The 15611-nt window shown below is 39.9% G+C and overlaps 1 protein-coding gene across 1 annotated transcript in view; it reads right to left on the reverse strand.

Moving 5' to 3' along the window:
* Nucleotides 1–13798, reverse strand: part of FLT3 (fms related receptor tyrosine kinase 3) — a 58158-nt gene extending 44360 nt beyond the window's left edge. The window contains exons 1-4 of the mRNA XM_042459145.1: nucleotides 13703–13798; nucleotides 5603–5724; nucleotides 2873–3078; nucleotides 1848–1967 (exon numbers count right to left, since the gene is read on the reverse strand). Coding sequence (XP_042315079.1) covers nucleotides 1848–1967; nucleotides 2873–3078; nucleotides 5603–5724; nucleotides 13703–13784 — 530 coding nt within the window. The 5' untranslated portion in view covers nucleotides 13785–13798. The remainder of the gene's footprint in view (nucleotides 1–1847; nucleotides 1968–2872; nucleotides 3079–5602; nucleotides 5725–13702) is intronic.
* Nucleotides 13799–15611: the final 1813 nt, after the last annotated feature.

Consider the following 15611-nt stretch of genomic DNA (forward strand, 5'->3'; position numbering starts at 1 on the left):
CTCCATGCGAAAATGTCTTACAGCATAGGTGGATTAATCTTCCTGAATTTCAGGTTCTGATGAGTCCTTGCAGCAGAGTTTAACACCAAAGCCTAACCACTGAAAGTGTGAACAGGGTTTTCATATTTTATTAAAATTCTACAGCATGTTAGGAACCTGATCAGCACCATGGAGACACCATTCCACAGGAGTGCAACTGCCAAAAACAAAAACTAACAAACAAAAACAGCAATGCAAAGCTGAGACTCATCAACTCCACTTGAATGTAGGGAGATGCATGTACAAATGTACATTACTATGATTAGAGGGCTTCCTTCACATCCTTTCATTATTAGACTTTTCTCTAGCATTCATCCAGAAATTCTGTAAAGTCTGGATTCACAATTTCTCTGCACCTGCAAGGCCATGTGGAGATATCCACCAGGCTATTGCTGTCACTCATCAGTCCTCTTCAATGCAAGTGAATGAAGCAACATCTCTAGTATGGAGGGAAAGGGAGGAAAATTGCTTCTTGCAACTCTCTGCCTGAGGACAAGTCCTTGGTAGTGGTGATGGGTCCCTCCTCCTGCCACTTTATGGCATGACAGCTGCATATCCCCCACTCTACCAATTTAAATTAAATTGTATTATTTCTCAATTTATTTGATAGGAATAAAGAAAGAAAATTCCCTCTTGCAGGACCTTCCAGATATTTATGCACTACCAGCTCTTCTTTCCTCATGAACTTGCTCCATTCTTTGCATACGATGAAAAATGCTCTGTGTGCTTCATTTCCAAATATTTCTGATTCCAGCTCTCTGAATTCTCTCTCCCGTCCCCTCTTTTTGCTCCCCTCCCTCATCTCTCTTTTTCTCCCTGATTTCTCTCCTTTTTCAAAGTCTCTCCCAAAGTTAAACTTTATCTTTTTTGTTTCTTTCTTGTATAAGTTAATATCCATCTCCAAAAGAGTGCCTGAGGATTTGGTACTTGGGTCCTGGCCAACCTATTGTTTAGCTACTTGAAAATATCAGACTGTCTTGAGAACACTTATTGACTTCAGAGTCCTTCCCTTAGAAGGACCATGTGCCTATGCTTGGAAATAAAATGAGTGACGTGGGAAAAGAGCACACAATACCAGAACAGAAACAGAAGGAGGATATTTACATAGGGAAAAAGCAAATCTCTAAGGGGGCAGAATCTGTGATGTTTTGCACTTTCAGCATTAGGCATAGGCTGTGTCCATCATTCCTCTGAAAACTACAATCACACTGGCCCTCTGCCAGGCTGTCCACTTATATGTCACTACAAATGGAGGCGTGGATCGCCAAAAACAGAATACATACAGTATTGGAATATGCTAGAAGTAAAAATTTAGAAATCATTACCATAATTTAAATTTAAAAAAACCCACATGCAATGATAGTAGAATGTACTGTGACTAAGTGAGCTGTCTGCCTCTCTATCCTGGTGGTTGAAGGCTTCTATATTACTGGTGTGGGGAATCCTCTCTTTGTGTTATTTTAGACTTTAAAGGAGCTGTCCAAGGGGCAAAAGATATTTGGGAAACAGGGCTCAGTACCTTGGATAGCTTCTTTAAAGTCTGGAATAAAAACTCCAGGGTGGATTCAAAGCATGAGAGCCACCAAACCCTGCTGCCTAGTCAGCCTGCTGCCTGATTGTTCACTCCCAGAGGTCTGTTTCATTGCTCCACTTCTCTCTCTTCATATGGATTCTTTTTCTTCAATCTGGATTTAGACACAAGCCTTTAAACAAAGGATTTTTTCAAACATAACACTGTCCTCCACTCCAAAGAGGGTACTGTTCTTTGTAAAGCAGGACACATGACCACTACATCCTCCATACCATACTTACGTCTTACATGAAATGTAAATGTGACTGTGTAGTTATTAGTTTCAGTTTTAATTGAAAGTATGTGATTTCCAGCCTGTGACTCTCTGATCTTTGGAAACTCTACAGAAATAACACGCCTGTAACAAAGATAACAGAGATTAGATTTTTTAAAAAGTTCATTAAAAGGAAGCAGGCCAAAAACATAAAGAGAAGTAAAAGGAAAAGAAAACCAAATATGTGGTCAGGAGCAAAGTAACTATCCTACTGGTTTTTTGACTGTTTTTTCTAGAAAGCCTTATCTATAAATGAGCTTTCTGCAAAGTAGTGTCTATGGACACCTTCTTTTACCACCATTTTATCCCAAAAATAACCCTGTGAAGAGTTGGTTAGGCTGAAAAGTAATCAGAGTGAGCTTCATGGCCAAATGGGGACAGTTCAACACTCAGCACTATGAAGGCTTTCATGGCTGGCATCCATAGTTTTTTGTGGGTTTTTCAGACTATGTGTCCATGTTCTAGCAGACTTTCTTTCTGACGTTTTGCCAGCATCTGTGGCTGGATGCCAGCCACAGATGCTGGCGAAACATCAGAAAGAAACTCTGCTAGAACATGGACACATAGCCCGAAAAACACATACAAAAAAACTCAGCACTACATTTTTCATTCAGAAAATTCTCTCTGGTGACACAAGGGAAGACCCTTTCAAGCACCATCTAAGCATATGCCCGAAAGCACATTTTAGTATATAAGTGGTGCCATTTTAATTGGTTATTTTAAAGATTAAAGTTGTCCTTCACAGAAGGCTTGTGGAAACATGCTAAAACACTTTATTTTTAGCAGGAACATCCTCCTCCTTAGCAGTTTCTTCTGCAGAAGATGCAATCTGCTATTCGATTTTAAAGTGTTTTGACTCTTCAGTCATGAGAATTGCTAGAACAGAAATTGCAAGTAAAAGTCTGGTTGCTCACATAGTCTTCTCTCAGTTGTCAATGCCTTCAGCAGTGAGGATTTTAAAAACATTCCTTTAATCCATCCTTGCTTACCGGTTGTCTGAATCCAGAGAAATGTTACAGTTAGTCTGGGTCTCCCTGAAAACCCAAATACAGGTGATGCTGTCTGTAATATTTATTATTGCATTTATTTCAACACTTTCAAGTACATCAACTTCCACATCTTTTGCTGCTTCATAGATATTCCAAGGACTTTGAGAATTCTGGGAACATTGGAGACCTTGAGCATTTTCTTGGATCTGTATTGGAGGGAGAGGGTAAAAATAATAATACTGCTTTGCGTATATCAACTCACAGTTTTAGTTCCAGCCTTCACCCAGACAGAGACCACCACTGCGGGCAGGAAAGAGTCTCAGTGTTAAAAAGCAATTAATCACTCAGGGCCCTTTCTACTTGGCGCAAGAGAAAAAGAAACTGTCTTCCCATCACATGGGGAAATCTGAATGAGTTGCTATCACATTACCATACTGACCCATAAATAAGCTGACCTGGGATTTTGGGGTCAATTTTTGGGCATAAATTTTTAGACTTATAGGTGAGTATATACGGTAAATACCTCATGGAACATTTTTGATACTTCATGCATAGTTCCATCTGCATTGAAACCTCCTGCATTGAATAGGTCATTGAATTTTACCTTCCAAAGGAGTCTGGTTTGCAGATCAGAGATTTCCAGAAGTGCTGCTTAGTCCACAGACAACATGTATATAATCTTATTTGAATCAAAAGGTAAAAATATATCCTTTTTCACTGGCAGCAATGAAGATAACAGCAATGGTGACAGGGGGCCCAGGGCACATTTGTATGGCACAAAAATAGCCAGGGAATAGCATGTGATCCACTTCTATGTTAAAGGATGGTGATGGAACAATGGAAAATGACAGATGCAGGGTGTACAGACATTAGAGTTAGCAACATTTGCATGCCTGTGCTTTCTAAATGCTATTTTTTACGTTATAGGATTTTAGGCACACATATGGTGACCTTCACTCTAAACTGTTGGCATTTTTGTCTTCCCCTTCCCTCCTTTATTAGTCCATGTGTCTGACTATTAAAAAGTAATTTGTACATAAAACTACTTTTATATGCTTTACCAAAAAGACTAAGGTTGTTCCTTTCTCTGCTAGACCCTGTGTGAGTGTGTGTGTAGCTTGTTGTTCAGCTTCTGCCTTACTAATTTGATTACTCTGCTTGAGTGATCCAGTATTGTCACTCACATTTGCCAACTATACAGCAGGCAAAAGAAACAGCGGAGAAAGGAGAAATAACATCATCAAGAAGGTTACTGGATGAATGGACCAGAGGTTGCAGAAACAGCAAGAGGTGGGAAGTGAGAAGTGTGGACTGTGCATGTAAACAGACATAACTTCTGTGTTCTAAAATGTTTTCATTTTTCAGCTGGGAAAAAAAGAATCCATGTTGTATCAGGATAGTTTTGTACCCCAAATAACAAAATGTTCTCTGCTGAATGAAACATCTCCTGGAGATCCATTATTTTCTCAGAAGGCATTCTACTGTGAACCAGAGTATTACGTTCCCAAGTGGAATTCTTCTTCACCCTCTTTCCATTGACAGACAAAGCCATTTTTATTTAGGATGGACTCTGCCTTTTTAATTTAATTTGATATAAGGATCTTCAATAGGGTATGTTATGTTTTTGTGCTTTTTACTATGTTCTGATGTATTTTTAAAGTGTTTTAATTTAGTGTTCTAATATAATTATTTAATTTTAAAATAAAACACCTTTTAATCAAATAGGCTTTAGCTGTACATTCTTATAATTTCTTGCAATTTGCCTTCAGCTCCCATACTGAGACAAAGGCAGGATATATATAAAATTAAATAAATAAATAAATAAATAAATAAATAAAATTACCATTGATATGCAACCTTATAAAACTCTCATTACACACACACAGAGAAAAGCAACAAATTACACACAACTAGGGTTGCAGCCACACTGCAGAAATAATCCAGTTTGACACCACTTTAACTGCCATGACTTCATTGTCTGGGATTCTGAAATCCAAAATATCCCAAAATCCAAAACTGTCCACATGGGTGGTAACAGTGACACTTTTGCTTTCTGATAGTTCAATATACACAAAATGTGTTTCGTGTACAACGTTATTAAAATATTGCATAAAATTGCCTTCAATGTTATATTTATAAGGTGTATATGAAACATTTGATTTTAGCTGGTGCCCAAAGGTTAGTAAATTCATTATGTTCCTTGGGGTCAGGATTCAAAATCTGGAGAGCCACATAATAACCCCTCCTTCAAAGATGCCATTTGCTTAACCTTTGGAGAAGGCAATACTCAGAACCAGGCCTCTGAGTATATTTATGCTACGTATTTGGCACCACTTTAAATGTTGTGGTTCCCATCCAGTGAAATCCTGGCACTTGCAATTTGGTCAAGTTTTTAGAAATCTCTGCTAGAAAGTCCTGGTGACATGAGGTGCGCTAGTACCTCATCAAACTAAGAATCTCAGAATTCTATGTAGTGGTTTCCAAACTTTGGTCCTCCAGAAGTTTTGGACTTCAGTTCCCAGAAGCCTCAATCAGCTTGGCCAACAGTCAGGAATTATGGGAGCTGAAGTCCAAAACATCTGGAAGTCCAAAGTTTGGGTACCACTGGGATAGAGCCATAGCAACTGAAGGGTTATCAATGGGGCAGTGTGCACTACTTACATCCCCAGAGCCCAGGCAGTTTCATATGGGGGAGTGTGTGTGTGTGTGTGTGTGTGTGTGTGTATTTACCTCATGAAAAGATGAAAAATCTGATTCTCTTGCAGCTTTACCACTTTGCTTGATTAAAAGACAAGTTATCTCTGAGGTATTCAGGTTTATCACAGCAGTGGATGCCACTGTAAGAACCAGAGCTACAAAACACAAACAAAATGTAATGTAAAGACTTTAGAGATATCAGGAAATTGAGGAACTTGCAGATAAAAGCAACCCAACAACCTTGACCAAAAACACTTCCAACCTAGGAAGGGGCTTTTCACCCTAAATATGAAGTTCATCCTCTATATGAGCAAAGGTTCATATGATGTTCACCCTCTATATGAGGTTCAGGATAGTTAAAAGGAAGGGCATTTTCAACAAAGCGCATAATTACACTGTGTAATTTGTTACCATAAGCCAGGGGTAGGCAACCTGCAGCCTGCGGCCCGGATGCGGCCCGGCGAGGCCTTGGGACCAGCCCCAGCCCGGTCCTGCCGCCGATTGCCGCCGGGGCCTTTGGCGTCTCACGCGACAGGCATGGTGGGGCAATTGTCTATAGAAGCCTTAGAAACATGCATTTATCTTAACATTTTTTAAAAAATCAGCAATTTTTTTTTGCGTGTCCTCCATTTTTTATTTAAAAAGTGCCCTCCATTTGAAAATGTTGCCCTACATTTGTCCCGGTTTATTAATTTTTTTAAAATTATTTAATTATTTATTTTTTGGCTTCGGCCCCCCAGTTGTCTGAGGGACAGCAACCTGGCCCCCAGCTCAAAAGGGTTGCCTACACCTGCCATAAGCTACTGCAATGGTTGCCAGTTTGGATGGAATTAAAGCAAACTTCATAGAAGATAAAGCGGTCATTACTCGTGATGGAGATATATTACCCCGAGGGAATGGGAGGAAAAGCAAATATAACTTGGTGAGCCACCATCATCCAGGTCTCAGAGAAAGCCCCTATCTCCTTCCCACCAAGTACTAGCAGACTTGTGACTGAGGAGCCCCTTCTCTTGTCCTCAGGAGATGGGAGAAGGATTCAGTCAGAAGGCACAGACAGAATAGAAAAAAAAAGAGATAAAAGCTGAAAGATAAAGGGAGTGGGTTATCAAAGAATATGTTAGTGTCCCCACAAGGAAGATAGAGTGCAAACCTGGATACAACTAATTCCTCCTCCTATGTTGTTTTTGTTTTTGTTATTTCTTCAGTTTAGGATTCAAGGACCCAGTGTGGTGCAGTGCTTCCAGTGTTGGACTATGGAGTTTATCACACAGGATGGATCTCATGTAGAAACTGAATTTAAACTGCAAAAATGCCACAAAAGCAGGTAGATTTTCAGATGACGTTGAGGGTTAACCCAAACAGAAAGTGGACAAAACCCAGAAAAGCAGGTTGATTTTCACATGACATAAGGGTTAATGAGCAATAACGTGACACTGACCCAGGTGGAAAATCACAAAAGTAAAAAGGAGTGGGCTTTGGTGAGTTTCCATTTGGATTAATGTCGCGTTATTGCTTATTAACGCTGACATGTCTGAAAATCAACCCGCTTTCATGAGGTTTTTCCAGATTTTTAAATCCCATTTCTGCACGAGATCTGTCCATGGGATAGACTCCAAAGTCTATGAAGGCCAGGGTTTGAATTCCTACTTGGCCATGGAAATCCACTGGGTCACGATGGGAAAGTTACACTCAGGCTCAGAGGAAGGCAAAGGCAAACCCCCTCTGAACAAATTTTGTCCCATGATAGGTTCATCTTAGAGTCACCATAGGGTTGGCAACAACTTGACGGCACACAACAACAACGACGACAACAATAACAGCAACAACAGCAACAAGCTTCCATTCTTCTGGTCAAATGAACTGGCTTGACAAGACATGAGCATCAAAGTATGGCATGATACTGAATCAACAACAACAAAGTAGGAAATACTTTAAGAATAAATTCAACTGCAGGACCAGCCCCACCACAAGGCAGAGGAGACTATACATTTAACCACCACATCTTCCATCCCAATCTGATCTCATGTGTAAATTTAGCCAAAGGCCAAGAATTGTCTATGTACTAATTTCTGTAAGTTGCTCTGGGAGCCATTTTCATTGGAGTGCATTTTATAACTTTAAATAAGTAATAAACAAATATATTTCCTCCCGTACCAGTATGCTTCTGGAACATCAGTTGAAGGTGAGCCTCAGTAGGAGGGTGTTCTTGCACTCATGTCCTGTTTGTGAGTCTTCCACATGGATGTCTGACTGGTGACTGTGGAAATGGAATTATGGCCTGCATAATCCTTTGATATAGTCCAGCACAGTTCTTATTGTCTCAAAATAATACAATTTCTTATTGTTCTTCCTTTCCTATCTTCTGTTTTCTAGTATGTCTTATCTGAACCATGACAATTTTGTTTCAGAATGTGTTTTATTAAAAGTAGTGTGAGTTTGATTCTTAAATAGCTGTTTTTTGTTTGTAGCTCTGGCAGCCTCCATGGCAACTGAATGACAGCCTCAGTCACTGCAGCATGCCTTTTCCTGCAAAAGGGAAGGTAGCATGGGAAGGTAGCTACTGAAAGACCAAGTGCAGTTGGCTTTACCTGTGGTTAGTTCCTTGTTCTTACTTCACTTTTTCTTGTTCCTTATGTCTCATTTTTACCACCCGGACTAGGAAGTGGCTTTTCACCCTCAAATACTGGTAAAAAAAACCTCAAACAGAGCACAGGGCAGACATGATGCTATTCTCATTTCTCAGGAAATGTGAACTACGTGCTGTTATGGACAATAAGGAAACCCAAACTGCAGCTGAGATGGGAGAAACAGCATTTTACATCCCTCTGACGAACAATTGCTAACTTCTTTCTTCTGCTGCAAGGTGAAGTATTGTGTGTCTTTCCCCCCCCCCCTTTTCTGACCCTACAAGGGCAGTTCTCATTTGGATCTGAATGTGAATTTGAGTTCTTATCTTTACCACCCTTCTCTGATTTGGCTTTTAAAAAGGAAGTAGTGTTGTCATTTGATATGTTAGACACAGGACTGGCAGGTCAGGATTGTCCTCCCAGTCCCTGAGACCTAGACATAGCCCCTATGGTGATGTCACAGGGGCAGGTGGACCCTCCCGAAGGCATAGGAATCAGATCCTCATGGTGCCATTAAGTGTTATAGATCAAGATCAATCACAGTTGCTCATACCATGTCATTCAAAGATACACAGAGACACATGGATGTTATCATAAGGAGGAAGCAAGTGTCATGAAAACAGGATTAAAATGTGGTAATAGCTTGATTGGGGGAAGATTATCACACCCCTGTGTGCTTCTCCCATTCGTGTCCCGTGCATAAACTGTAATGGACTCGTCTTTGGGTAATAATGGGAGTTTCCATTATTACCCACTGACGCATCCATTATAGTTTACACACAGGAAACGAATGGGAGAAGCATGTGGGGGTGTGATAATCTCCCCCCTTGCCACGATTTAATCATGTTTTCATGATACTTGTCTCTCATGTGATAGAGTCCATTGAGCCAATATTTTCCTGGTTGGAAACTAAAGTAAGAATCCTAGCTTTGGATCCGGGGATATTCCCAGATCCAGCCTCTCTCCCTAAATCTGCTTCACACATGCCCACCGCAGAACCACATGGTAGAAGCTTGGGATGTGATGGGACCTGTATTTCAACCAGACAGAAAAAAGGAGAGATTCAACCTAGACAAAAGAGGGAAAGAAGGAAGGGATGGGATCATGTCAAGTCAGGAGACATAAAGATTACTTCCGTTGGTATCACAGGGTGCCAGCCCAGGTAATGTCACTAAGCATGACACTTTAAGCATTGACCACAGTTCCTTAGAGCATATAATTCAAATACAGTTGGCCTCCATATCTATGGATTTTTTATCCGTGATTTCAAGCATCCACGGCTTGAAAATAATGAAAAAATATATAAACCTTGATTTTGCCATTTTATATAAGGGTCATCTTTATGGTATCCATTGTATTTAATGGGATTTGAGCATCCACGGATTTTAAAATCTGTGGGGGATCCTGGAACCAAACCCCAATGGATAGAAGGGCCCACTGTAATAAACCTTTAAGTCTAACAAAGAAGGAAATATTGCTTGACTGGAAATTACACAAGCCTGCAAAATTGAAGATCATATTTTTTTTGTAAAAGAATGTACACTGTAGGAATTTGTAGAAATTTGGAATTGTAAATCCAAAAATGACCTCAGATTTGCTTCATCACATAGGTTTTTCACAGTTCACTTCAATGTTTCTATGTTGTAATATGTGACTGAATGAAATAATCCTGCAAAGAGTAAGAAAGACAGTCTTCTTTTCAAAGACTTTCAAAGTACTTTAATCTGTTGATATAAATCACAAAAATCTGTTCAAAGGCACTAAAAGGAATATACTGGAATGTCAGTTCCCATACTTAATCAAAGCTATCAAATGAATTGATAAAAATATCAAATTTGTGAAAGAATTCTATGTGTTACATTTTCCTTGTATTTTTCACATTCAGCACCCAAAAATACATTCAAAACAGCTACAATATATAGTTTTTTTCATAACAGACCTGTGTTATGTTTTCTGAAATCTGCATTGAAAATGTAAGCCTGTATCTGTTTTGAATACAATTGCCAGCATTACATTTAAGAATACATGGGATTTATAATCCAGCCAAAGAAAGTTTTTCAAGCTTTACTTTCCAGTCAAATAAAGTTTTTCAAGCTTTAATTTGAACAGTAAAGAGTGTAGATCAAGGGTTCCCCACCTGTGCTCTGAGGAGTCCTTAGGGCTCTGTGTGCATTTCCCAGGTGCACTACGGCCCCTCCAGGAAAATGAAAGAAATAAAAATTGAATGAAATTAAAGAATAAAAATATATTCTTATACATATATACTCCTAAACACCATTAACTTGTAAGACATAGGACAGGCCTTTTAGATGCTCTGCCATAGAAATAAGGGCTCCACGACACGAGTCAAAAAGATTGGGAACCCCTGGTCTAGAGTAATGACTCCAAAGCAACTTGCAGCCAGAGGGGAGTCAGAACACACAATGATAGGCTGGCAGGCAGGCAGGCTGGTGCTGGATTCACCCTCAGATTCCTGTTCTTTTTCCTGAGAACTGGAGGCCAGGCTCTGAAATCTAGGGAACCTCATTCAGGCGATGAGAAAGAGTGAACCTTGAGACCTGGCAAAATTAATTAGATGACAACGATTCTAGTTAGTATTAATAATAGAATGATATTAATAATAGAATGGTGTTGTGTATAAATTTTGTATTAAATGCAATTTTCTAGAATGTGCACCACTGGCAGGTAAATTTTATTTTATTTTATTCTATTTTATGTACAGTGCTGTGTAAAACTACAGCACATTATAGATAAAATTTTAATAATAATAATACTAAAAGAAGAGGAGCAGACCACCTATTAATGTGCAGAATTTTAAAATGTAGCGATGGGGATTATAATGATTAGCATTTTCATCTTGCTTCTCAATTAAATAGGCTTGTATGCCTACAACCAATTAAAAGGAAAAGACAATCCATGTCTGCAGACTTGCAGTGCAATCCTAATTCCCAGGTATACCAATTGAAGGGGTGTAGGAATAGGCAGATGCTTGGCTGAACAGCCCTTTTGCTCCCATAGTTCCTTCTGCTGGCTGATTCCAGAGATTAGCTGGCAAAGAAATCTACTGGCACAACTGCTTAGCCAGCTGAGATCAATTGGCAGAAAATCTGAAAAAGGAATGGAGCAAGGGAGGACCCAATATGCATGCCCATGCCTTAATCAGTCCAGGGCCACAGCCACTATGCTGGCACAAAGTTAGGCCAGGGACAGAGTAGTCCTAACTAATTTCCACATTTCTGTGTGCTCACATGTTTTTCAGGATAGCACTCTCACCATGAGGCTCTGCTCCCATGCCTTAGAAATGGATAATCCTGGGCCTGAGATCTGGAAATCCTACTTCTGAGCAGAGGTTGCAAACATCTCCCAGAACCTCCACTATATAGACATGAATTGTCACAGTCTGAACAGAACATGTTCTGTACACTGAGACTCTCTATGGTGTTGAGAAAATTGCAAATTGGTTTCCAGAATTTGGTGGAGAATCTCCATACATAGAAGGAGCTCTCTTTTTCAGAGTATCAATCTCTGGACATGGGGGGGGGGGGCAATGGAAATTACCTCATTTATTTACTTTATTCAAGCTTTATAACAGCCAGACTTAGAACTTTCTGAAATATTGCTATGTACAGGTTTTGTATCTGTCATTTGAATAAAAAATGATTTTTTTGTACTTAAACTTTCTATTTGTGTGTTGCATGTATCTGTATAGTTTTTTGTGTGAATAGGAAGACATAGAAGATTAGCACACTCTTTTTAAAGCACCTTATCACCAACAGGATAGAGGCATGTTTAAACAGGATAGAGGCATGTTGTAAGCCATTTGATTGTTTTAACAAAAAGTGGGGTAAAAATAAAAGTTTTATTTTTATTATTTATTAAATTTACAAATGGATTTTATCACATTTATGATGGCTGGGAGAATACAGCCCATATATAGCCCAGATGCCTGGCGGTCTTATTCTGCAGCTTTTCAAAAACAAGATTTTCAAGTTCTTGAAAAATCGCAGAATAAGCCTGTCTGGTATCCGGGCTGTATATGGGTTGTGGACCAAACCCGGAATCTACAGATGGTGCAAAACATGGCAGCCAGGCTGGTCACTGGTGTTTCCAGGACCAGCCATATAACACCGGTGTTGAAAGATCTTCACTGGCTGCCTATTCGCTTCCGGGCCCAATATAAGGCGTTGGTGATTACCTATAAAGCCCTAAATGGCTTGGGTCCAGGATACCTGAAGGACCGCCTCTCCCCGTATATTCCGTCCCGCACCCTCAGAACATCTGGGCAGCTATTACTGAAGGTGCCTGGGGCTAGGCTTACTTCCGTCACAAGGCGGGCATTTTCCATCGCCGCCCCGGCCCTTTGGAACACGCTGCCCGCCGAGCTCCGCTCGACTACCTCCCTGGCCCAATTTAAAAGGGAGTTGAAAACCTTTTTTTTCCAGCTAGCATTCCCCGCATAAAAATCCTGTGGGCCTCCCTCCTCTTCCGTGGCCATGAGGATGGGCTACTGGGGCTTTTGCTGGTTTTATTTTATTCTTTGTATATTGTATGGTGTTGTTTTTAATTATTGTACGTGCACTGTAATTTATGTAAACCGCCCTGATCTATGGAAGGTGCGGTATATAAATAAAAACTTTATTATTATTATTATTATCTATTTTACTGCCATCACGGACATCTCTGAACCAAATTACTGAATGGTGGCATCTCTCTCCCAGAATGCCACGCTTTGAAGGGATAGAGTTTCTTCTTTAAGTAGAATTTCACTGTTTGCTGTGGAGAAATAAGAGAGAATGCTTTTTAAAAAAATTACTGGAAATCTATTTAAGTATGTATACTTTTAATGCTGTAAGCCGCTCCAGTTGCCTGAGTGCAGAGGGGCGGGATATAAATTATTATTATTATTATTATTATTATTATTATGTGATAAAACCCGTTAGTAAATTTAAACACGCCTCTATACCATTGGAGCTTTAAAAAGAGTGTGCTAATTTCCATTGATGCACATGGAAACACAACATTTACTATTTTTATTTTTATTTTTAGAAAGGTATATGTATAGGAGAGAGCCAGTGTGGTGTAGTGGTTTGAACACTGGACTACAACTCTGGGAACCAGAGTTTGAATCTCTGCTTGGGTATGGAAACCCACTGGGTAACCTTGGATGAATCATATACTCTCAACCCAAGAATACCCCATGATAGGTTTCCTTGGGGTTGCCATAAGTTTGAAATTACTTGAAAGCACACAACAACAACATGTAGGAGAACAGTCAGTCATGTAATTCCACATCTCGAGTCTAATAAAGGTGATATGGGCCAAGATTTTTTTAATGTGAGATAACAATTTTCATGTAGACTGAGATGGGCCTTAGTCTGAGTCGCTTTTCTGTGTGATGTTTTCAACATTGGTTTGAGTAGAGGGGCGTGTGGGTGCTTGTGTTTGTGCGGGGAATCTTGCTTTAAAATAAACACATCCTGAATATATGTCTCACCCATATCCTTACCCCCTTTGTGAAACTCTGCTTCACTGTGAAATTGATTCATAGGGACTCTCCTTTGCATTTCTTTGAAGGCTGCATTCCTCATGCTGCCAGCTTTAAAAAGTGTTATAGCAGACTATGACATGTTTTCAAACATCTTGTCCATGCTTTTTGGCTTCTGTTAAGTATAATGGCTGCCACATCCCCTGATGGTCTATGCATCTTGACACAAATTATTCTGGAAAACATAATGCCCATTGACTTCACGATGTTCCAAAGGTTGTTTCTCTTTTTATGCCTGGGCTACAGGAAAAAGCAGATTCAGTATTTCTGGAAATAACACATAGCTGGTAGAAAGCTAGGCTTATACAATGGAGAATGAGAAAATGGAAGCAAAGCTTGAAAACGTTACTTTTGTGGAGGACAATATCAACAATTCCCCCAGCCACCATAGCCTCCTGCCTTTGTGGGAGGTATACTTCACAAAAGTAACTTTCCCGAGCTATGGACAATAGCAGTGTCAGAGAGACAGACTGAACAAAAAGTAAGAGAAGGCCTTTTTTGAATTGGGATGCAGAGGAGGTTACAGACTTTTATTTTACTTTATTTTATATTACATCGTATTACTCCAGCTCTGTGATTCAAGGCAGCTTGTGTACATTAAGACAGATACAGCTAAAATTTCACATCATATCAAAATTAAATATAATAACATATCAATAGAATTAAAATGGATTTAAAAGCATACCTATTTTAAAGAGAAAAGCAACAAATACAGACAATACAGCACATTCTGAAAGGCCTTTCCCCATGAGTAATTAGTCCTTAAATATCTGCTGAAACAAAAATGTTCACTTGCCTATGGAGAGATAGCAAAGAGGGCAGCAGTCTTGCCTCTCTAGGATGCAAGTCTGGGGGCAGCCACCAAGAAGACCCTCTCCTGTGCTCCCACCCTGTGAGGATGATGAAATGGAGAGAAGGGTCTACCTTGAAGATATCAAAAACATGGATAGATTCATATGGGAGAATACAGTCCTTCTGCAAACTTGGACCTGAGCTACCTAGGGGTTTCATAGATCATAACCATTACGTACTTAGAATTAGGCCCAGAAATTGAGCAGAAACCAGTGGAGCTTTTGTAACAAGAGAGTTATGTGTTTCCTGTAACCATTCTCAGGTTAACAATGTACCTGCGACTCTTTGACCAACTGAACCTTCTGAACACTTTTCAAAGCTAGTCATGCTTATACCATGTCATAGTAATCCAAATGGGATGCATGGGTCTTGTCTGCATGGGCCAAAGGGCCTGTTTCCCCCCAGTTCTGGCCATGTCCTGCTTTGGACAATGCATAGCTCAAACCCCATTTCTGATGTGGGCAATCCAGACAACGTCCTGCACATTCCACACCAGAACCAAGGAATAACAGGGTTAAAATGAATTTTAAAAATTTACCCATTGCTCCGGATCTTCTCTGTTTCCAGATTGGGATGGAAAAGAGCAATCAAGGTGGATGTCATCTACATACTGATGACACCAGACCACTAAACTCCAGACAATCTCTCCCAGTGTATTTTAAATAGCACTGAGGCATAACTGAGCCCCAAGGGGCCATACAGACCAATGGTCGAGGTTCTGTGCTGATATACATGTTCAGGAGACAAATCAGTTGATCTGCCCCCTTTTCTGTATGAAGCTGCAGACACATACAATGTGAGTTTGCCCAAATAAAATCATTCTGCATGTACCACATATACATACAAGGCAAGTTATCTTGCATTTGGAACTGAAGCCCCCTGTATTGTGGAACCTACGGCAATCCCACAAGGAAGTAACTTCATAGGGCAAAATTGCTTGTCTTGCAAAAGTGCATATGTGTGTCTGTTTGGGGTGGTGGTGATAGTCAGGGTCATACTTGGCTCTGCCTCTGGACTT

Source organism: Sceloporus undulatus, chromosome 3 (assembly GCF_019175285.1).
Source record: "Sceloporus undulatus isolate JIND9_A2432 ecotype Alabama chromosome 3, SceUnd_v1.1, whole genome shotgun sequence".
NCBI lineage: Eukaryota > Metazoa > Chordata > Lepidosauria > Squamata > Phrynosomatidae > Sceloporus > Sceloporus undulatus.